This window comes from Zootoca vivipara, chromosome 4, assembly GCF_963506605.1.
Source record: "Zootoca vivipara chromosome 4, rZooViv1.1, whole genome shotgun sequence".
Classification (NCBI taxonomy): Eukaryota; Metazoa; Chordata; class Lepidosauria; order Squamata; family Lacertidae; genus Zootoca; species Zootoca vivipara.
In genome coordinates, this window is record NC_083279.1 from 38,796,250 (window position 1) to 38,823,103 (window position 26,854).

A 26,854-nucleotide genomic window follows, 5' to 3' on the forward strand; every position below is an offset into this window, starting at 1 on the left:
TTGTATATTTTTGTCTTTGCATCCCCCCATCCCAAATGATTTTGCAACGAAAAGAAGTCTTTTTCAGCATGTTTATTTTACCTTTTTAATATGCACCTAGAGTGAGTCTGTAACCCACTCTTTGCATAGGATCTTTGTATAATTTTATAATATAAAAAACCAGTTGGTACATAGTAATAATTTATATTAAATCAGCAGGCAGCAATTATTGTTTTTAAAAAGCAGCTGGCATGCCTAGAACACTATGTATTTGATATGAGTGGTTAAAGTGCACAGGCTACATTTTTGTCTATAAGGCAAGCAGTTTCCAAGCTACTATATTATTTACACATCTGAAAAAATACATGATTAAGTATACTAGTAGAAAAGATTATCATCACATGACTTTAATATAACTTAGTGCAAAAGCTGTAGGACCAGTATAAACAGTATGTACAGTAATTAATAACTTAGTTGGAATGTGTGCTCTCTTCCCATTTCAATTTCTCAGAACTTTGCGTAAGAGTTATGCTTCCAAGAGTTTATTCAGTTTTCTGTGTTTTAATATTTCATTCCATATTCGGCAAAGAATACCACCACTGTATGAGAAAAATAAGAATAGTAAGAGTCTCAAACTCTGGCTTGGAAGTAAAACACTTCTAGAATCATGCAATTATTTTCTTACCGAAGTCTAAGGAATCGCAAGTCATCTTTAGTGATGTGGTTTAGAACATCACTGAGTGTATAATCCTCTTGAACAAACTGAAAGACAAAATCATTTCAGTGTTTCTAATTATTATTCAGAACAGAAAATGAAATTTGAGGGTCTTTCCCACTCTTAATCTTACCCTATCAATTGTATCTGAATCAGCTTTCTGTTGCTTTAACCACAAGACCAGTTCTTGGTCTACGCAGTGCTGAAGAGCAGATGGAGGTGGTTGAATTTCTGCAACAATTCAAAGTAGGTTAATCAAATTCAAAAGCTCTACTCAATACTGTTGTGTGTCCTAAAGCTCAAGCCATTCCTATCAACTGACCACACACATTTAATGTACACTCTCATATCTACCAGGAGTTTGTAGCTGAAGGAGATGCAAGTCTTGAATTCTTTGCTCCAGTGTTTGCCTTAGCAGTGTCTGGTATTCTCTCTCCCTCTGTACCAGGCTCTCCAGTAACCTATTAAATAAAATGGGGGTCAGAATTGGGTATGGCATAACATTTTCCCCTTAAAATGTTTCATGATAGTAGTACAGTGGAACCTCGGTTTATGAATTTTCGGTTTATGAACACCGCGGACCCATCTGGAATGGATTAATCCACTTTCCATTACTTTCAATGGGAAAGTTCGCTTCAGTTTATGAACAGACTTCCGGAAGCAATTGTGTTCATAAACCGAGGTACCACTGTACACTTTTAATGACTACAAAACCTAGTTCTGCAACACAAGTATTATTTTAGTTGTAGTGTAGCTTGGTATGTCTAAAGTACATGTAAAAGTATTTCTCATCATATGGCTTACCTTAAAACAAATCCTACATATCTTTGAATTACTGGCTACCTGGTAGCCTTGATTTTCAAATGCTATCCAATTTAGATTTCTGTGCTGAATTGGTTCCTAGAATTTCTACTTAAACCAAGGCTTCATAATTTAATATTCCAGCATTTAATATATCAGCGTGTTACTTGCTGCTGCTATAGTGATAGAAAACCACAGTACAGACTGTCAGGCTATGAAAGGAATTTTATACACACTTTCTGTCAGTGTTGGCTAAAGTAAGTGCTGCTCTCAAAGCATACATGTTATGGTTCTCCCTGTAAAGGCACCCTAGAACATTTAGGACACATTTTACATTTGGATTTGTAACATGGAAAGGTAACATTTAGCCTGAAATGGAGACGCTGCACATGGAGTGCTGCTCTAGAGGGGGGGGGGAGGAAAAGACATGATGCAGCCCTCAGTGCTACACAATTGGTTTTTCTAGAAGTCTAGAAGAAAGAATGTGAGTGCCAAATTAACCCTGTATAAACCAAGGGTCGCTAAACTGGCTGCATGTTAAAATCTAGCCAATAACCAATGTAGGCTCACCTAATTGCCTGCAGGTGTTTTATAAACAGCAGGGATGATCAGTAAAATGGCTGAATAAGCCTGAGCACACTTTAAAGCTGCTAACCTGTTTGTTTCTTGCTTAAGCTTGCCCAACTGCAAGCTGAGCTGCTGCTGAGTGTCAGGGGTCACAGAAGACGTGAGCATGCACACTCCAGACGTGATAACTGTTTCTTCGTGTCTTTTTTGCTGCGCTTGCTGGTAATCCTCATCTACTTCATCTGCATCTTTGTCAACTCCTTCAGTCTCTGATGCTGGTTCAAAGTGAGCTCGAAGTTCTGCACAGAGCAATGGAGAATTGCAGAGGTCAAGCATTTCTTACATTTGCCACTTAAATATCATCTAGTCAGCAAGCTTTTCCTGAGTATATATATATCTTTTCAGAAAACACAGGTGCCTAGGGAGTTCCTTGATTTTAAGAAATGACAATAATGTGCTAATGTGTGGCAACCTTTCAAAAGAACAATTAGTGAGGATTTGTAGTGAATGTTTCTGTCCAAACTAATATTCACAAATATGTTAGTCTGTAAAGCACGCTTAACAAAAAAATTCAGAGTTCAAAAAAATCAGAACTTGTTTTATGAAAGAAGTAGCAGTCATTTACAAGTTTTCTCCAAGAAGAGACCGAAGTACTACTGCAGTTCCAGCACACCGGCAGTACCTGCCTTGGGGCATTCTTTCCACAGGTTAGACATTTATTATTGCTTTGCTCACATCATACTTAACCATCCCACTTAATAGTTTACTACTTTGTTTTTACTTACCTGGAATGAGAATAGTGACAGCAGCTTGAACAGCACGTCGTATTATATTATCCATAGCAAACATCCAATGAGGTCTGATTAAATGATTCCGTAGTACTTTGTTAACCTATAAGAAAAGTGTCAAATAAAACAGGATAGTAGTTTGCCTTAAGCTATAAGCTCGTCATTTAGAACAAGAAGTTTGGGTAAATGTAGGATGACAATAAGTCCACTTGGGCTAAGACCTAGAACACATATTGGAACATAAAAGCAGCCCTGCTGGATCAGACCAAAGGCCCATCTAGTTCAGTATCCTGTTTCTCACAGTGGCCAAGGGAAGCCCCCAAGCAGGAGATGCTGCCTCTGATCCTTTAGGAATACAGCCTTTGTTTCCACTGTGATGTAGGCACAAAGAAAGCTGTTGCAATTAACACCTAAGATACTGTGTTGTACATCAACAATGCACAGATATTTAACTAAGTCATACTCGGAGCAGACCCCTAGAGGTATCACACTATGCTTCAAGTTCTTTGCACAGAATTGTGCATTGTATGCTATCTTCCAAAGGCTTCCTAGAAAGCAAAAGCGGAGCTCATTTCTACAATTTAGCAGAAGTGAATAAATGCATCTTCTCTGGTCAGCTGCTTCATATGATAGTCTACAACTCCTTTGTCCTCTTCTGCCCTCCCCCCCAATACAGTAGTATAATTTTAGGGTTTTATGTTTAAATAGCAGCAAAAGGTATTATTGGTAGTTGTTCCCTCCCCACCCCCCAGATATTACACTCTGATGAACATACTGCATCTTGAAATCCAAACAACACTAGATGAATCTGATTGATGGAAGTACTGTCAAAGTCCAGGTCAATTTTCAACTTGGATATAGTTGATGCCATAACTCTGTGTTCAGGAGAACGTATGAAATCTCTTAAAATCCCAATTATCTGCTTGATATGAGCAACTGAAAGATGCAGTTCTTCAGAACTCTGAAAAAAAATGAATATGCGAAATCTTTAAAAAGGCACACCAGCAAATTCCACCAACGTATGTACTGTATGTATGAATGTATGTATGCATGTTTTCAACCTTGCTGTCACTATTGTGGAAGTCTCATTTTTACCAATTCACAGCAAGAGCAGCAGAGGGCAGCTTTCGATCAGGCACATCACAAGTTTGATTCATGGATTACATTAGCTCACAAGAGGGGAAACAGAACATGAGCTAAAGCACTGATGTAATCAAACTGCAGGACTGAATTTGTCCTACCAGAGAGCAGCTTTCTGCCATTCAGTCCTTAAGCAAAAAATCATAATGCAATCTCTAATACCATGGGAAAGGGGTGGCTAAAACAAAAATTGGTTGCAGAGGTCAAGGCAACAAACAAGGTGGTCAACAAACTTCAGGTGACCAGTTAATTCCATAAACAAGAAGCTCCATTTTACTACTTAAAGGTTGTGGTGGACCCCTCTTTGCTTCTCCATGTTTTTAATCTCCACACAATTTTGTGGAAGGGGAAGTTAGGATGAACAGACTTGCCCCTGTCTCTTCCAGGGTTGTGTTTATAATCCAAGCCAGAGGCTGACCATCCACAGCAGGGATCCTGCTTTCCTCATGCAAGTTCCCTGAGTGATTTAGAACCCTACATGTGGGCACAGCAGGCTCTTCACCCCAGACGCCCTCCAGATCATGGAGTAGGAAAGGTGGCAGAGCAATAATTTTTACCTCTTCCAAACAAGCGAATAGTCGTATTACCTGTGCTACGCATTCTTTTAAATTGGAAGCTACTTGGTTTTGCTCTTCCTTGAGGATTTTATATAGAATTGCACGTCGTTCGCTGTCCTTTCGTAGCAAGAAAAGACCAGAATCCCTTTCCTCAAGTGAAGGGGAAGCACTTCGCTCATCTGAAATGGAGCTGTCGTCGGGAACACTGGGCCAGAATGAGACAGCATTCACAAGAAACTATAAATGACAAAGTTGGAGTCCAGAAGAAAACAGCCCAGTTTTTAAAGCAACTTTCTGATTACAGGTACTTAAAATGAATGGATTTTATCTTGTGTGCTACAAAGATGCCCACCAATTCCCAGGTTTTATACTAGCTGAGAACACAGCTTTCTATGAAACAAGACACTAATTCAACATCTACGGTAAAAGGACCAGATTGATCATAATGTGGACTGCATTCATTTGAAGATTCTGCAATTGCTGCACTTTTTTTGTCAGGGTCTCTTTCTTTTTCCAATTAGACTCACTTGCAGGGGCCTAAACAAACCCAATTCAATACTTTACATTTAACATTTTACTATAGATCTTGTAACGGAATTAATTTTGAGCACATCCTCCCACCTAAACTATAAGGACAGCTGACATCCTCTGTGAACCTAACATGCCATTTTGCATAGGTCAGGTTTTACCTTAGTAAATGGGAGATAGGACTCTTTGTCTGAACCTCTGACACGGAGCGCCTTGCCTTTTCAAATAGCATGTCATGTGGCATATCAGAGTCTGGTGAAACTGAGCCGTGTTCACTGCTGCTGCTGCCAGCCTGCTCTCCCTGGACTGGCAACGGGAGTGATGTGCTGCGGTTATAATCTGGAGCACAAAAAGAAAAGGGAAATGAATAAACAGGTCCACCTATCTTTTAAGCAAATGAAACAAATGCAGTATAATTAAAATGCAGTTTAAAAAATTGACAAGGTGTGAAATGAAACTACTGGATATGAAAAAGCTGTGTGCAAGCTGCAGAAATAAATTGTGATGATTGATGGAAACCCCTTCTCGAACAAACACTAGCAATGGTTTTTAACCTTTCTGGTGTAGTTCAACTAGGAATTGGGGTGGAAGGGACCTTGTTCTGAGTGATCTCCAAGCACTGAAATAATTACTTGAGATCCAAGAGGCTGCTAGCTGATAAGCAACGTAACCTTGCTTTTAGAGCTCATCCAAAACTGAAGTTTGTATAAGATTGCTCTCTTTGTGAAGCCAAATCAGCCCTTGCTCAGGATTAAAAAGGTAAAGGTAGAGGACCTGTGACAGTTAAGTCTAGTAGTGAACAACTCTGGGGTTGCGGCGCTCATCTTGCTTTACTGGCCAAGGGAGCCGACGTTTGTCCGCAAATATTTTTTCCGGTTCATGTGGCCAGCATGACTAAGCCGCTTCTGGTGAAACCAGAGCAGCACACGGAAACGCTGTTTACCTTCCCTCCGGGGCGGCACCTATTTATCTACTTGCACTGTGTGCTTTTGAACTGCTAGGTTGGCAGAAGCTGGGACCGAACAACAGGAGCTCACCCTGTTGCGGGGATTCGAACCGCCGACCTTCCAGTTGGCAAGCCCTAGGCTCAGGGTTACTAGTTGTATAATTTATTTGCCCTCCTTTTTGGTTCACAACTTGGGATGCCTTACAGACCTTGAACTGCTGGGTGCATATCTACCGAAAATAGGCTTCATTAAAATTTCTCCAAAAAGGATTTTCTAGTTTTAAAAAATGTCATTTTGGAGAGAAGAAACCCAGCCCTGAATTTCTTCATCCTTTATTAAAATATAGTGCTCTAGTTTCACCAAGTTTGTTATTTCTTGAATTTATTATATTAACACTAGGATGAACCGGCCCCATAAATATTCTTTTCATAGCTTGTTAATTGCTTGGCACATCCAACTGATTTCCTGGTATGTTCAGAACCCAGGATTAAAGAGAAGGATGATGGTTAATATCTCTTTACATACAAATATTTTGACTGATAATTCCTTACCTGAAGGCTTGAATGCAATTCTGTTTTTCTTGCCCTTGTTCAACTGTTTCAAGAATGGGTCCTTAAGTAAGTCCGATGCTGTGACACGCTTATTTGGATCAGGTTCAAAGCAAAGCAAAATAAAAGCTCTTGCTTCAGCAGATAGTGATTCAGGAATTTCAGGGTGAATTTTGAACATTCCAACCTGCAAGCAGAAAGGACGCTCTGCATCACTTCAGCAAGGTAAATTACTTTAAAGTTGACTCATGCTAGGGCTCATACACACTTACCTTTTGCCCCCTCTTTCCAGGCAGAGGTGCATAGACTTTAATGCTCTGTGCCTGAGTGTGTATTTTTTGCCACGAACTTCCCCCACAAAAACCTGCTCTTTAAAGCTGAATTGGAGCAAATGTCAATTTGGCCTTTCGCGACGAAAGCTCCAAACAAAAAAAGGGGGGCACTCGGACACAAACCTTTGTTTGTGGGACATAGGAGGAGCCTGTGGAATGATTTCCTTGCTGAGGCATACAACTATCTTTCCTTGAGGGACTTTTAGAAGAGCAGCAAAACACACATATTTCCTCTAGTTCTAACTTGGTTGGTTGTGAAGCAGCTGTAGCTCCCGGATTCCTTTGCATGCAAGTCGTCTCAGATCTGCTATTCCACATAAATTAATAGATGCTGCTAAATAGCCCATGTCAGGAAGTATTCTAGCAGTATGGTAATATGTGGAGGGGCGGGAGGTGGGTTAGTACATACAACACTTACTTTGAACATAGCTGCCTGTGGTTCACCCAGTTCATGAAAGGGAGGCTTCCCTGTCGCCATTTCAATGGCAGTGCAGCCCAAAGACCAGATATCAGCTGGTGCACCATATCCTCGAGGTCCCTTATCAATAATCTCTGGTGCCATGTACTGCAAAGTGCCTAAAGTCATGAAAAAGAATAGGTACAAGTAGTAGTATTATTTTTAAAAATCCCTGAACGGATCACACTTCCTTAGGTACTTTGCAAAAACGGCATTTCCCGTACAGATGGGCTTAACAGATGGATTAAGTACCAGTGCCAACAACTCTCAGCTGCTACGCTGCATTCCGTCACAAATTTTCTACATGACTGCCTTGGCTTATGCAATGTATTTTAAATGGAAGACAATCCATTGAGTCCGTTTAGCTAGACTGAAAATATTGTTTTAAGATCACATTTTCCATATTTTTGCACAGGCATAAACTATTGATTGCATAAACAGTAGAAAGGTTACAACCATTTGCTGGATGGTTCACAAGATAATGTAGAGTACATGCAACTCCCCATTTGTGTGCATTTGAGTTGCGCCAAACTGCGCATGCACACGCACACACCGTTTTTGGAGCCACGAGGAACAAAGGGTGGAATGGGGCAGAAGCGATGTGTGCTGATCCAGCTGTCATGCGCAGCAATCCGGAATGGAACCCCCACATAAGCTGGTATTCCCCGTACTAGTTTTTGCAGTATCACTAACAAAGTTATGTAAATTGTTCCCCTTAAATTAACAAAGAACTTTTTACAATACAACCACATATGCAGCTGGGTATAGGTACAAACTGCAGCCTTAGAATATTTATTATATGCATATCCTGTATTATATCATGTATAATATGGAGCTGTCAAAGATATCCAACAGATGTTCCTGACCAGAAGCACACCTTCAGTAAAGCTACAGCATTTTGAATTCTCAGAAAAGTAGAAAGGAGAACTCTTGAATGCAAAGGAGAAAGTGATGGTTAAGAACAAGCTAAAAGCATTCTTGTATGTTGGGGTAATTTTAATCTGTTTTAGTATTTTAACTTTTGCATGTTTTAAAGTATAGTGATTTTTTTCATAATTTTACTTTTTACCTTTTGTAAACTGCTTTGAGCTTTTTTGCAATCAGGCAGTGTGTGTGTGTGTGTGTGTGTGTGTGTGTGTGTGTGTGTGTGTGTGTGTAATAAATAATGGAAAGTTTGAGAAATGCTATTGGGATGGATAATTGTAGACAGAAATTACATTTTGCAGTGTTATAAGAAGTAGTTGCTTATACTATTTACAGCTCTGTTCTTTGCTAGACTATCACTTTTGGGGACGACTGAAGCATTCTCTCTGCCTCTCCAAAAACATATTTGATTTGATTTCCCCATGTACACATTAAAATGCAGGCAATAAACGTATTGGTTTTGGACCAAGTTGCTCTCTCCAAGGGCTTTCTCCACAATGTTGATCACAGCTTTACTGATTTATTTTTGTATATAAGCAACAGACAAAGAAAACATTGATCTGAAATCTGTAACCAAGAAAGACTTACAGTATTACTGAACTTTCCGAGTACAATACATTCTATTTATATAAGGAAGATTCTGTACATATATACTCACTATGCAAACAATACCCATTACCCAAAATACTTGAATACAGAATAACCTTAATTAATGTAACAAGTAATAGTCATATATAATTACAAGTAAAACAAAAGCAATAGGCATTGCTCAAATAAACTCTGCAGCTTTGCAACAATTGCATGTTTGGAAATGAGGGGTGTTCAATCACACTCATCAGTGATAAAAATTCATGGAAATGATAAGTAATATCTGAAAGGGGTAGGGAACGTTTTTTAGTCTGAGGGTGACACTCTAGGAAACCTGAGGTCGCATGCCAGTAGTTGGTAGAGCAAATAACATAATTTTTTATCCTCTTATACTACATAGAAGAAAGCAGCCTTATTAAAGAAGAAAAAGGGAAGAAAAAAATGATAACGTAATGTTTTAGTGTTGTGCATTCATTTTTCTTTATTGAAAGATTAAAACAATTCAGTGGAAAACAAAGCGAGAAGTGTTCTTGTTTCATACTGGATAAATGATGCAATCCTAAGCACACTTGCTTGAAATATGGTCCAAATTATGGTTAGGGTGAAACTGAGAGACTGGAGGCCCCTTTAGACTGGTGATTTTTTTGTGGATGCAACATGTCACTGACACAGTAATAGCGCATTAGTGGGGAATTTATGCTAGCCCATCCACACATCATTTAAAGGCACAAATGGTGCTGAAAAGTGCTGATTGTATATAATCACCCTGATAACTTCACCAGTGTAAATCATGACAAATGCCTGGAGGAACTCTGAGTACTTACAGCAGGAGATGCCACAAAATCAGAAAATCTAATGTGGTTTTACAAAAACCAGAAAGGCTTCCAACGTACAGGAAGACCAAAGTGAGCTGATGTGCAATCCCATTTGAACTCCCCCAAAGCAATCTGTCTCTGCAATCTTGTTTGCAGCACTGGCAGACTGCACAGACAACATGACAATCTGGGCAAGCATTACCTCAGATAGTTCCTGTGGGCTATGCACTTTGTACTATCTATATTAGCTAATTAAGGTTTTATAACATTTAACTATTGCATTTACTGTTACTGTGCAAGCAAATCTTCATAACAGAACTGGGTGGAGACTGGGAAGCAGCTTCTAGCTATGAGCACAAAAGCTGCATCCAGACATGGATTTCATATTGTTAGTTTTACTGGTTATAGTGCTAGTGCTTCTGCTCTGATTTCTAACTTTCCTTTTACACTAACACCTTTTTTATGTTATGGACCTGTGGCTTTTTGAGCATTATACTATACCATGTCATGCAAAAATTTAAATGGCAGAAAAGAAATATATCCCAGGATACGGCCCCAAATTTTGTGAATATCTCAAATTTCCAAGTTAATGGGGTTGCAAATGGATTATTTTTTTCTGGAAATAACTGACATGGTAAGACGCACGGAAGTTCCACTAGATTTCCAGAAGTGATTTACATTGTGTGAGAGCTTGCATAAAAAGTGAAAATGAACACACGTATAAGGAAATGTCGTGAAGGTGGAATAAAATGCCATCTGAGTGTAGCCTAATTCTAACCACAGAAGATTATTAAAAAAAGAAAAAGTTGTTTCTGTTCTTACCTGTAAAGGTCTCTGTACATGGATTCACTCCTGCAAGGCGCTTGGAGGTCCCAAAATCAGAAATCTTTACTACTCCACTGTATGTGTTGACTAAAACATTGTCTCCCTTAAATAAACATAAAGAGTAAACAAATTACCGGAAACTTTGGTTATCATGGCTTTTATTAAGCCTTTCTAAAAGAGCAACTTGAACAAGTGGGATCTTAAACCCTGCATTTCTGTAACATACAATTAAAAATATGAGGAAGCATGCAAATGCTCACTTTTATGTCTCTGTGGACAATCTGGTTCTCATGGAGATACTTCAGGCCCTCTAGGATTTGCTTGGTGTAAAACTTAATTGTGGGTTCTTTCATTGGTCCCCATTTTGATCTTAGTAATGCAGAAAGACTTCCTGGGTTTAGGCAGAAAATAAAGGATAAAAAATTATTCAGTCCAGGGTATCAAGGCCTATAATCATTGAATCCTCAGTACAGTACATATGTAAAATCCCATGCAGAGTTACCTGGGATTGAACACGCACACTTCCTGTATTGGACAATATGTGACTAGCTGCTGAGTAAACATGCACAGAATTGAGTCACACACTTTGTTAACTCTGAGCCAAACTCATATGCCCCATTATACAAAGACATAAAAGAGCAAATACTGTGCACTTACACAGCGCATGGCATATATCTAAAGAGATAATTCTAGAAACTAGAGACAGAGTAATCTCAAATCTGTCAGCATTCTGAGGCTAGATTTGAAGTCACAGGAAACCAGAGTTAATGATTTACAATGAATGAACAGGTGGGGTCCTTCTTCCACTAGCAAAGAGTGGAATCAACAAACCACAACCCCTGGCTTTGCTGAACTGAAGATCATGGTTTGCTTCACTCAACACAAACCATGAAGTCAAAGCTTGCTCTTGGCTTCCCGATTGTGGTTTGTCTGAGTGAAAATGCTAAGCCAGAGATAGTTATTCACACCAGGGGAACAGTGAATCAGGAGTAATCGCAAGGTTCATGGGTAAACTATGGCTTACCATTGCATGTGAAGTGGGCTTGAATGTTTTAGCGTTAGCTCTGTCAGTCTATTAAGGGATCCATTCTAGCATGCCCTCTAAGACTGCAGGAAATTTGATTAAGCCTTTGCTTGGGAACAAGCAAAGTTAGACCATTGTTCCCTCTAGCTCAGAATTCTCAACATTGACTAGTAGCAGCTCCATGCTCTCCCTGCATGGAGATGACAGGGATCAAACCTATGCATGCAAAGTATAAGCTATGAGCTTTCCCCTGCGTCCATGTTCCAAAAAAAGTAAACACTGTAAAACTCATTCATTCTTATATCAGGAATATGAATATGGGAAGCAACCACAAGGATTTGCAGAAACTAAGATCAGGTAAAAAGGGCAAAAAACAGAATCATTAATAAAACCCCTCAAAAATGTTTTTCAGTATATGTTCTGTTTGAGCTGAGACTCAAAGCCTTCCAGTGAAAATTCTTAACACCTGTATTTCCCCACTACCACTGGAATGCCCTTCCACCTGAGACATCCAGGTCTCTTCTGTTACAGTGGCGCTCGGTAGTGGCGCCCACCCTGTGGAACGCCCTCCCATCAGATGTCAAGGAAATAAGCAACTATCCTGTTTTTAAAAGACATCTGAAGGCAGCCCTGTTATTATATTCAGGAGTGTCCTTAAAGATAAATCTGTTCACTTCAGCTTCTCCTTTATTCTTCCTTTCTCTCTCCCTTAAGTGCTATTTTTAAAAAATAATAATAATTGGTAGAATGCTGAATGGTTTTAGGTGCTTTATAAATAATTATGATAGAAAGAAAAGAGAGAAGAGTTTCTGAACCTAACAGTTCTCTCCAGGAATCAGTGTGAGGCCCGTGTTTGTGCCTGTAACTAATTACAGTCAATGTAAAAATGCTATTTATGTGAGACTAAATTGCACCAGAATTTGAATATACAGCCTTGATTCAGGAAGCAATATGTATATGGATTGGGTTCATGCTGATTTAATTATAGACAGTCTAAAACATTCTACAGAGGTTTGAGATATGAATCATTCTACCCTGAATGTTAGGTTTTACTCTGATTTATAGGTTCGCATATTACACGGAGGGCTCAGTCAATAGAGCATGAGTCTCTTTATGTCAGGGTTGTGGGTTTGAGCCCACATTGGGCAAAATATCCATGCATTGCAGGGGGTTAGACTAGATTACCCTGGTGGTCCTTTCTAACTCCACAATTCTTTTATTCTAAACCTTGGGTTCGTGTGAATGTGTGAACTGCTGAAAAGGAGCTCACAGCCATTTTACTCCTCCTTGGTCCTTTCTGCTGCTAAGGTTTGGTTTGGTGTAGTATTCTAAAGCCAAGGTTTGGCTTAGCATGGCGTGTGAACCAGATCATAGTAAGGTGTCTTATGAGGTGAAAATAGTAAGATACAAACCTCCAGGCACCTGTTCCATGAAGATTTTAATATATCCATCTTCAGAAACAGAACCAAGATACTGGACAATATTCCGGTGCTTCAGATACTTGTGGAGGGCTATTTCTTCATGCAGCGGCTGAGAATATCTGTCAATGAAGAACTAGTGAAGCTTATAAAAATCAGAAGAAAACATACTAACCTAAAATTTCCATGCCACCCACTAGATTGAACTAAAAATTGGTAGGTCGAAGGTCCACAGAAAGGATGGAATAACAATGTAAGATAATTAAAAAGCCCCAATATGGTCAAAATCACCTCAACAAACATATGTACCGTGCAGTGACAATATATCCTCAGCCAGAGCTGGTAGGCAGAAAGCTACAGCAGCATTGTTTGCATCCACTGTCTTGAGAGACAATAGTGTGTGCCTCCGGCGGTAAAGTCAAACCTCTGCATTTGCAGCACTGAAGTGACCTCCCCAGGGCACAAGTCTGGGCAGTGTGTATGGAGGTCCTGGTGTGCCTAGACAACTAGACACACACCCCTCAGCCTTGCTGATGTGATCCAAAGGAAGGCAGAGCAATACATTTGGCACCAGCTTGGCTGCAGGAATTGCCGCAAGGAGGACTACAAGGTGCCATCCAACTGTCCTGGGGACTCCACTACTCCGGAATTACCCCTTAGCCTTTTCTTCTCCCCAAAATATCCCACAAGGCAGCGGAGATTTAGGATCAGAGATATCCTCCTAAATGGGCTACCTTCCCAGGTTGACAATCCCCATTTGCCCCTCACTTCCCTCTACAGCACATGCAGAAACCACATTATTGACTGCTATTGGTCTTGTAGGCTCAATCAACCACAGCCTGTCTTCACATGCAGGGGAAATCCCTAACTCACCAAGGGTTTGAGAGCCATTGGCTACTGTTCACCTGGTTTAGCCGGCCATTCCTGGGGTGTGGCCACTGTCGCATACAGACCGCTTCTAGGAACCTCCGGTGAGAGCTGAGAGCAGGGTGGGGCCCAAGGTGGATAAACAGCTCCAGAAGAAGTACGCGCCTCCCAGCAGAGCTACTACGACTCCCCTAACACCCCCAGCATATACCGTAGCATAAAGCATTAGTAAAAGGTTACTCCTCCTCAGGACTAAAATGAATTACCCACCCACCCCATATTTATTGTGTAAGAATAAAATATCAAGACTCACCTGCTGTCTCTCTCTGGTATTTCTTTGATGGCTATTCGGACCTGATTGCTAAGATCTCTTCCAGCATAAACTATCCCGTAGGTTCCTTTGCCTAACACTACTCTGTCTCCATTCTCATCATAGTCATACTCATACTGAAAGCAGAAAGAAACAGAATTCAGCTCTCAGACAGACACACACAAAAACAATATCAAAACCACCAAACAGATTTTAACGTATGCCATTAGCAATGAATTGCCCTAAAGATCAACAGCTCTAGTAGAAATTAAAGAGCGAGCGTTTTTTATAATGTTTGCAGGCAACTGTGGTGCAGGATGAACCTACAAAGACTACTTTGTAGTCAGAACTGCAATGTTCTGATTAACAGGCACTAATTGAAAAATCAATTTTTAAAACATTATATAAGCAGCTGCCCATAATAAAGTTGTGCGACAAAGAGGAATACCTCACAAGTAATTGATTCTTTAATAAAGGGGTGTGTCTTTTTAAAACTGAGTGAAAAATACATAATGGGAACAAACAGCGTAAAACAGAAGATAATGTAAACGGGGGCAGGTTGGCAAGTACTGTAAACCAGACTCCTACAAGTATGTACAAATCTTCTGTCAGTTAAGTCCTTGAAACTCTTCCACAGTTCATTTTGAAAGTGATTGCCAAGCTTCCTGTTTCCACACAGAGTACTCCAGGGAGGTATTTGTACACCCTAACATGACCTGCCCACTAACTTAGTTCAACCTTTCAAACAGTTTCATTTTTCATGCTTCAGCAGTTCACAGTTCATCGTCCTGTGCTGTTATGTGATATGTGCTATTACCCAAAATGACACAACCAGAACCTCTTAATGTTTTTTTTTAGCACACCCATATTTCACAGCTACGAAACAGTATTCAACTGATAGAGGTAGCTTGAGGACAGCAACCAGATTTACAAAACGTTAGCCTGAATATCATCGATAGCACATTTCTGACACAGCAGTTGTTTACCCAGAATAAGTCCTACTGTGTTCACTGTGGCTTACTCTTAGATAAGCATGAATAGGAACACAGGCTTTGCATGCACAAAATACGTGAAGATAAACATTTCAGTGCAATGGACAATTCCACAATCTATTTATTCTAATGACTTTATTTTAAAGCAAATTCAAATTGAGAAGCAGGAGGGAGGCAGAAAGAAATAATTGTATGCCCTTGCATACAAATGTTACTTTTGAACAAAGAAGAAGGATTCACTGGTTTTCTAAATGATGTGCACACTGATGTCAAAGAGCTGTTCAAATTAGAGGATTTTCATTGACATCTGCCTCTAAAGTACAGACATGCAGATATATCAGCTAATTCCCACTTAGTCCAGAGAAACCCAAAACATAGCCTTGGCTTCTCTGATATTTGCTAACAAATGTCTCCTTTTAGGCTACAGATATATTGGAATGTTACCCAGAAGCATCCTATATCACTCAACTCTCAAGTAATACTTGATCCAAAGCACTGAGGCATTTCATACTTTATGCTTTTGTTGTTTTTCTTGAACCTTTCAAATAAATGCTTGCTGATCAGAAGGTCGGCGGTTCGAATCCCCACGATGGGGTGAGCTCCCGTTGCTCGGTCCCTGCTCCTGCCAACCTAGCAGTTCGAAAGCACGTCAAAGTGCAAGTAGATGAATAGGTACCGCTACAGCAGGAAGGTAAACGGTGTTTCCGTGCGCTGCTCTAGTTTCGCCAGAAGTGGCTTAGTCATGCTAGCCACATGACCCAGAAAAACTATGTGCAGCCAAACAGCGGCTCCCTCGGCCAGTGAAGCGAGATGAGCACTGCAACCCCAGAGTCCTTCGCAACTGGACTTAACTGTCAGGGGTCCTTTACCTTTATCCCCTTGAGCATGCAAGTTGTGGATTAATAAACAATGAAAACAAACAAACCCAACCCACTCTTAATGAGGAAATAATGGGAACAAAGTTTCATGGCATGTCTGGTTGAACTTAAGTCTCTCTGTGACAATCTTCTTCCCTATTTTATCCACTAGACTTTTAGATGTAAAATAAAAATGTTTTCACATGATCCCAAATTTGCTTAATTTAAATAATTGTAGTATACACTTCTGTGCCATACTTACACTATTTTAAAAACATTTGCAGGGGCATGCTAAAACTCGGTGAGCACAAAATTCTGATAAACTGTCACATGACTGCTTCCACCTTCTGCAGTTGTGGCAGATCGCCATCAGCTTAAGTGGCTGCCATGCTCAAAAGGGTCACGCAAAGAGCTCCTGAGATGTGACCCTCAGCTGTCACCACTTCCTTGATAGTTGACATGACATTTTCAGAGTCAGAAAAGGACAGTTGGCCAGGCTTTCTCCTAAGGCCTCATGCATTATAAAACATCGAGAAAGCCAGTGTCTTATGACCTTTCCGTACTCACCATTCATATTGGCTTAGTTGCTGTTGATCTGACATTTTTAGGAGTGAATTTGTAAGCTGACTGTCCACACCTTTGGTCACACGTTGCTGTTATTAGACAGTGAGTGAGTGTAGGGTTTACACTAATGGTAGACTGTGCCCAGATTGATAAAAGTTCTGTAGCGTTAGTCAGATCCTTTATTGGTTCTTCCAACCAATAAATGTTGGCAGTTATGAGCATATGCATGGAGACAGCACTTCAGCATGTTATTGTTTCTATTTAATGCCTAGTATTCCAGAATTCTAACCTTGTGGGAGTACAGTAGATTAGAAAACTGACTATTTGGCAGCCTGAGCTAGGGCAAACCTGGTTATTTTGCCTGCAGCTAATGATTGCTGTCACAGGCAGTACTTCAACTCAGGACCACTGTCTCTACCTGCCATATCTCTTGCCTGAACTGAGCTCGCAAACTGACAGCTTGCGCTGATGGGAGGGAAGCAGCGCAAAACAGAACCAACCAATCTCCACCCCTTCCATGCAGAAACTAGGACGATACTTCGACACATGCCATGCAAATGAAAATATTGAGTACACATGTGGCTCTTTCCCAAGAATCTGGGGGCTTTTTGCAGTAGAAGCAGCAGCAGCAGCAGCAGGTTTTTGAGTATGTTACTCTGGAATACTAGCTGAATAGTGCCAACATTGCGTGGTGGCATGCCAAAAAATCCAAAAGAGCCAGCAACTATACCACTATAAATGGTAAATGTGGGAAGCTTCTTACTGCCCTATTGAACAATGTTTTAGCTGCAAAGTTTTAGTTGTGCTGTTCCTATTTTTTAAAAAGGTAGGTATTATTTCTTAAGGTATTAATATATTAAATTAATTAGAATAGGAATATGGAAAGCAAGTTCCTCCCCCACCCAAACAAAGATTTCTGTTTCTCCTCGGTCAACATTACTTACTTCCAATGTGTCTCCATCAATCTCTCCTTCCAGTTCCAGAGTACTTCCTACAGCATCTGTTAAAATCTCTTTAACCAGACTACAAAATCTGTAAGCAATGTACACCGCACAATTAAAGGCAAAACAGTATCTTGCTTTTCTGCTCAAATGTGTGATACTTATGTTTCATGTGCAATGCAAAGCAATACATCTGCCAACATTCCTTTTCCTCTTCAAAATCACTATTGCCTCATGCTGTTGTGCTATTGTTATGCTACAACTTTTATTAATGGATACTGAAACCCCTTACAAATTTATCCCTTATAAATCTGTAATTCAAGTGAAACTTTTGGACTGTTTTAATTAGTTTAAATCAGCATTGGCCCAAGACATTTTGCTGCCTGAAATGGATTCCAAATGATGTCCTCCATCCCAGTTCAAGGACCAACACTTTCACCATGCTGTTAATTCCTACCTTCACATATCCTGATCATACTAAACCAATTAAGATCAATTTAACCAGTGATATGGTAGGGCCTTTATACATGAGCCTTTACAAAGCACAGGAAAGAAAGGAATGAAGAAAACAAATATGAGGAGTGATATCCAATTGCATAAGCAAATGCAACAGGCACTTCCTGCTTCCACAGTATTCCACTGCAAAGTGTCTTGTATGTACAGTATTTGCACTGAATATCATGCAGTAGTTTGTGTGGCCACTAACAGGTGGTGCTGCAAACTACAACGTGACAACAGACTTCTGAGAACTGTTCACTTGCTGCTGGGCTATCACAGCAGCACTGGAGAGTGACGAGGAGGGAGTTGGGTGGCCCAGCAAATGAAATGTTTGCGAAAATACTTCTGGGTTTACAAGGTATCCCCTAACTCTTGCATGTCTCATTTTGATAGTTAGGGAAAGCAATGCAAAACTTCTCACCTACTACACTGGTTCTCTGTAGAAAAGTAGATCTGAAAGTCATCAGAGTTGTCGTGGACATACAGAAAACAACACCGTTCGTCAAATTTAGATATGCTGTGGAAAAAGAATCACAATAAAGTTATGCTAAGCACAAGTGGCATGGATGGGGGGCAGAGGTATGAAGATGAAGGATAAAAATGGAGGAACTCAGTTAGTCCTGTTTTGCTCGCACAGCAGTTCAGTTTTCCTTCTACCACTACAGAGTTTAAAGAATCAAAGAGAGACAACAGCACAGTCGTGGTTTTTTAAAGCCTGCTTCCAACTGGAGATGACAAGCAATACAATTTGGGTGCCATTTATGAATAAAATTAGAAAATTATGATAAAAATGTGCAGAACAGATCACTAGGACAACGGAAACAACAATCAGTCCACATAGCAGGAAAAGTTAAGATAAGTGACCTTCAAAAAACCAAATAAATGTACTGCCAGGGTGTTAATCATTCATTCACTTATTTAGTTAGCGTCATTCCATTTATGAGTTGCTTCCAATGAGCATCTCGAAATAAATTATCACCAATACAAACAGATATAAAACAATTTCTTTTATAATAACAATTTAAACAATTTCATATATAAAAACCAGTTCAAATCCAATATAAATAAAGGGTGAGATAAAAAATCTCCTCCTTAAAAAGCCTGTTGAAAAAGGAAAGTCTTCAATAAGTGCCAAAAAGATAATAAAGACTGCCCCATTAGGATTTACAACACTGTAAAACATAAATTACCAGCTCAGAACAAATAATTCATTGTTCTGCTTACTTTACTCTCTCAGGTTGATTTCTAACACTCTTTTAAAGTCAGATTCGAACAAAAAGTAAAGATGTTTTCAGATTCTGTATAATAAAAGTGCATTTAGCAGTTCTTGTAAGGGGAGTTATAATAGGAGAATAATAGTATTACTTTCTCCCATGTGTCTGTTTCCCCCCCCAAATGACCTAAAATTCCTGTAATTCAAACTGCTGAAGTTTGCAGACAATGTTTGTCTAGTACTATATTCATGAGGCAGGAAAAAATCAATTCCAGCCTAGATGAGAGAAAGGAGAAAGCAATGACAATTTTCAAAAGCCATGTAAGAAACACTAATCAATATCCATCCAGTTTCCAAATTGCCAATCTAAATATAATGTTCTGTATAGAAATGTACGTGGAGAGAAAGATTAAACTTACTTTCTCACACTACATCTTTCAATGGTATAACTTCAGCAATATAAGGAACATGTTATTTGAAAGTGGTGCCATTAAAAGACCATGAAAATGTCAATTCAACAGAGCAGGGAGGAGGGAGACAAGAAGCAAAATATCCAAGCTACTATGCTGAGCAATGACTAAACTATATTATAGAGCCTGCACATTATGAAGAAATATTTAAGATGCCTCCTGCTTAGTACTACAAAAGAGGGGTAAAGTCCTTCATGTAATTTGAAAGCATAGGAAAATCACAGGGGGGGGAGCTATCTTCTTTACTCACCCCAAGAACTAGCATTAGAATATACATATGACTTAAGAAAGACAACCTATTTAATCCTATATAATAATGTCCAAGATGTCCCTGCGTCCAGTTGTCCCGTGTGTCCCTGAGGTACTGCGCATGTACCCCAGATACACAGGGATTGGACAGCAGAGACTGCCCGCGCGCACTCTCCCCCCCCTCTGCCTCCTCCAACCGCCGCTCCCGCCGGACAACGCCTCACTGCAGGGCACGTCAGGGAAGCGAGGGTGGAGGCCGGCGAAGGCCTCCTCACAACCCTCCCTGGCCCGTGAGGAGCGGCGGTTGGAGGAGGCGGGGGGGAGAGTGCGCGCGTCCTTCCTGTCGGCGGCTGGGGGAGAGGAAGGAAGGAGAAAGCGCTCCTCCGTTCCTGTCCCCCTGCCGCCGACAGCAAGGACGGGTCCCAGGGTTCGGAGAAGCGCTGCGCATGTGCTTCTCCGAACCCTGGGAGGTCTCCTTGCTGTCGGCGGCTGCGGGAGAGGAACGGAGGAGGAGAAAGCAGCGCTTTCTCCTCCTCCGTTCCTGTCCCCTTGCCGCCGACAGCAATGACAGGTCCCAGGGTTCGGAGAAGCGCTGCGCAAGCGCTTCTCCGAACCCTGGGAGGAGGTCTTGCTGTCGGCGGCTGCGGGAGAGGAACGGAGGAGGAGAAAGCAGCGCTTTCTCCTCCTCCGTTCCTGTCCCCCTGCCGCCGACAGCAATGACAGGTCCCAGGGTTCGGAGAAGCGCTGCGCAAGCGCTTCTCCGAACCCTGGGAGGAGGTCTTGCTGTCGGCGGCTGCGGGAGAGGAACGGAGGAGGAGAAAGCAGCGCTTTCTCCTCCTCCGTTCCTGTCCCCCTGCCGCCGACAGCAATGACAGGTCCCAGGGTTCGGAGAAGCTCTGCGCAAGCGCTTCTCCGAACCCTGGGAGGTCTCCTTGCTGTCGGCGGCTGCGGGAGAGGAACGGAGGAGGAGAAAGCAGCGCTTTCTCCTCCTCCGTTCCTGTCCCCTTGCTGCCGACAGCAATGACAGGTCCCAGGGTTCGGAGAAGCGCTGCGCAAGCGCTTCTCCGAACCCTGGGATGTCTCCTTGCTGTCGGCGGCTGCGGGAGAGGAACGGAGGAGGAGAAAGCAGCGCTTTCTCCTCCTCTGTTCCTGTCCCCCTGCCACCGACAGCAAGGACAGGTCCCAGGGTTCGGAGAAGCGCTGCTCAAGCGCTTCTCCGAACCCCAGGATTCTAGCGCCCGTTATTAAACGGGCTGAAAACCACTAGTTTTCTATAAAAATGTATTAACCTAATTTTCAGTCGCAAAACAGGGCTCCAATGGAATTAATCAAATAAAACAATCAACAATAAAATAATGAAGCTCACTTAAAGAAGCAGTGAAGGGAGAGATTTGCCAATTGTGTTATTGAGCTAAATTTGATCCTATCGTTTGCATTGCCTGCATTGTATAATTCTGAGTGTATGGCTTAGCCCCCCCCCCCCACTCATATTCTGTGGATGCCTTTTTTCCTTAACATGCTTTTCAGTGCCTCTGCGTCTCTGGGCCAAAGTGCTATCAAGGCCGGATGGCTGGCCTTGTCTGATGCTAGCAGTCTGACGCACAGAGCAGGCAAGATAGATAGGAACTCAAGCCCCACACACACTCAAGGCTGCTTGAGGATGCTACCGAGGTAGCATGAGTCAGCATGTGTTTACAAGAAGAACCGGACACAGGAAGATCCTTATATGTACTTGTAACTTATGACCCCCTTGCATGCGCATTTACCAAGAAGTGTACTGTATAAGAATCTTTGCAAACTTGTGTTTCTTTACTCTTGTCGTGAAGCTGATCACCAAGAGTCTCTCTAATCTCTAACTCTTTCTCTGAATGGAACTCAACCCCCGGTGTCATTATTGACTGTCTCTGTCCCTGCCTGGGTGCAACTTAAGAACCCTTAGTAGCTAATAAGGCTACAGCAGAGCATGACAGCAACAAAACCTGGGGGGGGGGACTGGACCTGCAAGAGTTCACAGTCAGATAGTGTTATACAAACAAGGCTTTTAGATCACGACAGAGGCAGGCAGCCAACTGAACCAACCAAAGCAGGCAGCTCCAGAAGGAACAGAATGGACGTAGCCAAAACAGGGCCAGGGGAGCAGCAGCACCATTTGCGTGCGAGGTGATGGAGACGGCCAGCGGGGTGTTTCCTTTCGGCAATGTCCACTGGGACCTGGTGCTGGAGCTGAGCCTGGTCGTGCACATGCCAGCTCTGGCGCCCCTGGTGCCAGAGAACGGCTGCTTCCACCTGCACCTGAGCTGGGCCTGCTGGGTTGCTGAGGTCCCAGCAGACCACTGCTCTGCTTGCGCTCCTGGGTGGGGCGACTGCTGTGTTAGCCCTTCAACTGCCTCGCCTTGAGCAGAGCCACGAGGAAAGAAAAGTGGAATGGGCCCACCCTTGGTAGTGGCAGGCCCAGGGCGGTGCTATTCTAGCCCTTTCATTGCAATGTGCAGATGCAGCTGGAGGAGCTGCTGTTTGACCACGGCTTCCAGTGACTCAGGTTTGCCTTGCAGATAGAGGGGCAAAGGGGGTGGGTGGTCAGTCAGCTTCAGAGGGAGCTGAGGGGCGGGTAGGTTTCCACAAAGGAATTGTGCCTTTTGTGCATATACAGTGGTACCTTAATTCGTTCTGAGGGTCCGTTCTTAACCTGAAACTGTTCTTAACCTGAGGTACCACTTTAGCTGATGGGGCCTCCCGCTGCCGCCACACAGTTTCTGTTCTCATCCTGAGGTAAAGTTCTTAACCCGAGGTACTACTTCCGGGTTAGCGGAGTCTGTAACCTGAAGCGTCTGTAACCCGAGGTACCACTGTAATACTTGGTGTATAGGTCCGTTTCATCAGCACAGCAGTAGCCAGCCTGCTTCCCTCCAGATGCTGATGACTGCCAGCCACTGATTCTCGGGGTTCATTGATCATTGAACTGTAGAGTTAGAGGGGGTCCTGAGGGTCATTTAGTCCAACTCCCATCAATGCAGGAATCTCAGCTAAAGAACCCCTGACAGGTGTGTCAACTTGAATAAAATGGAGGGGTTCAGGTAAGCCCAGCCCCCGCATAATCAATCACATGACACGGCACACAAAAGTGTCCTCTTTTTGCTCTTCAAAATATGGCAACCCCAGGGGAAAGTGTACCTGTGACATCACACCTTACACAATAGGGACACCCTGCCAGAAATGGGCATTCTGTGCTATTGCTCTTTTGTTGTGGAATGCCCTTCCCTTTGCCATACATGAAGCAGCAACCATTTGTTGCTTCAGATGTCTCAAAAAGGATTATTTAGGGATAAAGAACTAAGGAATATTTATATTATATTTCAAGGAAATAGTTTTAACATCTGGGGAGTTTGGTGGGATATAAAGGATACCCAAACCACATCATTTGCTAGCATTGATTGGAAAAAACATATACATTCTTCACATATCCCTAAGGCAAAATGAGGCATGTAAGTAAAACAAAAATAAAACCATTTCAAGGACACCAACCTTATTCCTCTAATAGAAGAAGCTGTAAAATTCCACTCGTGAATCTGTTTCTGCAAATGGGTTAAAAACACAGATTGTTTCAAAGCAAGATTACAAACCATTATCATCGCATCACAAGGATGATCTCAGTCTTTGGGCACCAATATTTTGCTCTGAGGCAGCATACAGAAAAATTCACAAGATTGCTACTACTCACCCACCCCTTTAAAAAGTAGCAAGATGAAGAAGGGACACAACAGCAACACAGTACTCCTTGCCATTGCAGAACGAAAAATTGTCTTCCTAAATTTCATAACACTCTGAATTTCCTTTCAGTTGAAAGTTTTATGTCCATCCTAATGGCATTATGCCTTAATGATACAGTACATTTATGGAAATGGCTAGGCTCAATGAATCCAAACATTTCCCTGAAACGGGTGGTGTGTGTGTGTGTGTGTGTGTGTGTGTGTGTAGGTCCTTCAAGACATGTCAGAAAGAATAATCACAAAGTCATGAAGTATGCTGCAGCAAGCCTGTGGAAATGCTTGCCTAAACTGTCTACAGCAGTGTTTCCCAACCAGTGTGCCTCCAGATGTTTTGGGACTACAACTCCCATCATCCCTAGCTAGCAAGACCAGTGGTCAGGAATGATGGGAGTTGTAGTCCCAAAACATCTGGAGGCACACTGGTTGGGAAACACTGGTCTACAGGACTATCTATTGGCTTCTCATGTATTGGCCAGATATCTAAGAAGGATGCTCATATGATCTGATCCACAGTCCTTGGTTCACTGATAAGCAAATATGTACATTAGCTAGAGCAAAAACAAGGACGATTTGATTGCTGGATTTTGTGGCTTAGCAACTGTGACTCCTGGACAGAGTGGGTTGAGAAGCAGTGTTACATTAGTGCTGAAGAATATTCATGTCATGTACTGAGTCATACTGAGTGTATCATTTGTACAAAACCTAGCATTTTCGTAACTTGAAAGCGAAGGGCTAAATCCTTGAAACCAATTCACAGTCCTCCTATTTTCCTGCTGTAGATCTAAGAATGAAACGCATTCTCTCCCCCCACCCGCCCCTCACAAGGCTGGTTTATCGTAATGAGAATTCTGTTATCAGAATTTTTATGAGCACCCCAAATTTCATAAGTTCTCAATAGAATGTGTGATACTGTAATAAAATAAATCAAAGAGCAGAAGTTTAAAACATCATACAGTATATCTAATTCTGTTCAGGCTTTCAACCCAAAAGCATGCTACTAGTATGAAGTGTACAGAGACCAGGTGTGCAAACACCCCGCACTCTCACTATACCCCTAACCTATCCAATCACAGGGAGGCTTCAAAGCACATTCAGTTGAATTGGATTACAAGCCTCCTTCAGATCTTCCCATTTGACACAGGAAGGTTAGAGTTGGAGTGTTTGTGCCTGCATATGCTCACACATGATCTCTGTCATGCTTTGTGCCCTCGTGCTTTCACGCTGAACGGCTGAAAAATGTTTGTATGATTTCCCTGGGGCTTAAGGATGGCTCCCAGTTATTAGTACCTCAGTTTTTCCATCTACGGGACAAAGAAGATACTTATGTGCCTTACGTGACATTTTTGTGAAGCCTCTTTAAAAAAAGAGTTGCACACAAAGAAGCCAAGATGTGACGATCCGAATTTCTAAAGAGAGAGAGGAAATTCACTATTGGTCTTACCACTTCTGTCGGAGACACGTGCCAAAGGGAAACAGTTCTTTCTTCCGCTTCATTGTTGATTGAAACATACGCAGGCTGGTATATCTTAGTCGGCTCTATCACCAATACCTAAACGAAGCACACACATGTTCAGTGAAACCTAACTAGATCAGTGACACATCCTTACAGCATCAGAATGCTAATTATAAGGCTGTTGTCCTAAAAGGCAGAGTGGGAAAGGGCAATCTAAGTTGTGCATTACAAGTCACATCCATCCCAGCCAGCATGGCCAATAGCCAGAGATGGTGGAAGTTGTAGTCCAACAACTCCTGGAGGACACAATGTTACTGTAGTTACACCTGAACTAGGGAGTAAATCCCATTGCACGTGTGCTGAAAATTTGTTCACAATTAACACTGCGTTTTCTTCTTGGATGTGGATCAAACTATTTATTTAATCAGGTCTCATACAATTTCTTGTACTCTTTCCTTCTTGTATATTATTTTATTCATTTGCATTAGACTGCCTCTTGTATCAAACATCCATTTGTGCTCAAGCCACTTGTGTACTGCTGTTGTTTTATTTTTTTAAAGACAATGAATTACATAGTGATACAATTACAGAACACATTTTTCCCTTAGAAAGTTTCCCACTTCCACCTGGCCACCCCTACAGATCAGCAGCAAAAACAGCAAGCAATAACTGCCACTGAGGTCCAGTCCCTACCAAACAGGACTTGCCAGCTCTGTCCTACTTGGCAGAAAACACTACATACAACTTGGGCAGATTTGCTTGTCACTAGTTCACATGGTTCACATGGTAGCTCCTAACATCAGGCCACAATTTTCTGTTACTAATAGTGCAATTCTAAGCCTGTCTACTCAAAATTAAGCCCTGATTAGTTTAACTGGGCTTGCTCCTGGGCAAGTGTGTACAGGATTTTAGTCCAAATCAATCAGATATATCAGCTCTGCGCATTACAGAGACTTACTGGGAATCTCAAGCCATTAGTTGTTTCTTTAGTTGCCTCAAAAATGATATCTAACCAGAAGTTCAGTCTCTCTTGTCTAGGAGAATGTTCTATGGTGAGTTTCTTGAACCGCTGTATTAACATCAGGTTCTGAACCAATGACTTCAAATACCTGAAACACATGCATACAATCAATAATCAAATAACCAAGAACAACATTATTTACTCTAAGTTAATGACACAACAAGTCTTTGCTAGAATATTTGAAGTCTACTTGAAAATCAGAAGTCCTGAAAATGAAAACATAGTTATTTAATCATCATGCAAAGAATGGTGATGATGCATGGAGCATTGGAGGACTTAATGAAGTCCAATAGGGTGTGGGGGTGAGGGCAGAGAGCAGGAGATGTAACTATGTAAATTGTAATATATAATGATACATACCAAATGGGTGGTTTCAGTTTAAACAGCCTCTCTGCTGCTTGCACTGCTTTACCAATGTCACTGGCCAGCATGCTTACACTGAAGAACTGCCCGACATCCCAATAATTGTTCATTTTTTCCAAACTTCCTTTTCTTCCCAACAAACTGTTCAATCGCACACCTTGACAAATTCACATAAAAATAGTATGTTACAAGGGAACACAATGAACCTCACAGGGCCGTCTTGAGCAGATCGCACACCCTGGTGCTGAGGGGCGGAGATCACTCCGCCGCCCGCCCCGCCGCCCGCCCCGCCCTCGCAGGGCGCAATTGTTTGCCGCGCGGTGCCCACCTTGCCAG

The 26,854-nt window shown here is 41.7% G+C and overlaps 1 protein-coding gene across 3 annotated transcripts in view; it reads right to left on the bottom strand.

The window, feature by feature from the left end:
* Positions 1-45: 45 nt before the first annotated feature.
* The window catches only part of MAP3K15 (mitogen-activated protein kinase kinase kinase 15), a 70,871-nt gene continuing 44,062 nt past the window's right edge, over positions 46-26,854 (bottom strand). For all 3 annotated transcript variants that reach the window (XM_035116515.2, XM_035116513.2, XM_035116514.2), the window contains 21 exons: positions 26,516-26,675; positions 26,093-26,243; positions 25,123-25,230; positions 23,437-23,486; positions 18,404-18,499; positions 17,488-17,575; positions 14,134-14,267; positions 12,948-13,075; positions 10,772-10,902; positions 10,509-10,614; positions 7,321-7,478; positions 6,574-6,757; positions 5,237-5,414; positions 4,578-4,752; positions 3,626-3,811; positions 2,848-2,953; positions 2,151-2,361; positions 1,049-1,155; positions 828-925; positions 665-741; positions 46-578 (listed from right to left, as the gene is read on the bottom strand). In XM_035116515.2, the coding sequence (XP_034972406.2) occupies positions 506-578; positions 665-741; positions 828-925; positions 1,049-1,155; positions 2,151-2,361; positions 2,848-2,953; positions 3,626-3,811; positions 4,578-4,752; positions 5,237-5,414; positions 6,574-6,757; positions 7,321-7,478; positions 10,509-10,614; positions 10,772-10,902; positions 12,948-13,075; positions 14,134-14,267; positions 17,488-17,575; positions 18,404-18,499; positions 23,437-23,486; positions 25,123-25,230; positions 26,093-26,243; positions 26,516-26,675 (2,705 nt within the window). In that variant the 3' untranslated portion in view covers positions 46-505. The remainder of the gene's footprint in view (positions 579-664; positions 742-827; positions 926-1,048; positions 1,156-2,150; positions 2,362-2,847; positions 2,954-3,625; positions 3,812-4,577; positions 4,753-5,236; positions 5,415-6,573; positions 6,758-7,320; positions 7,479-10,508; positions 10,615-10,771; positions 10,903-12,947; positions 13,076-14,133; positions 14,268-17,487; positions 17,576-18,403; positions 18,500-23,436; positions 23,487-25,122; positions 25,231-26,092; positions 26,244-26,515; positions 26,676-26,854) is intronic.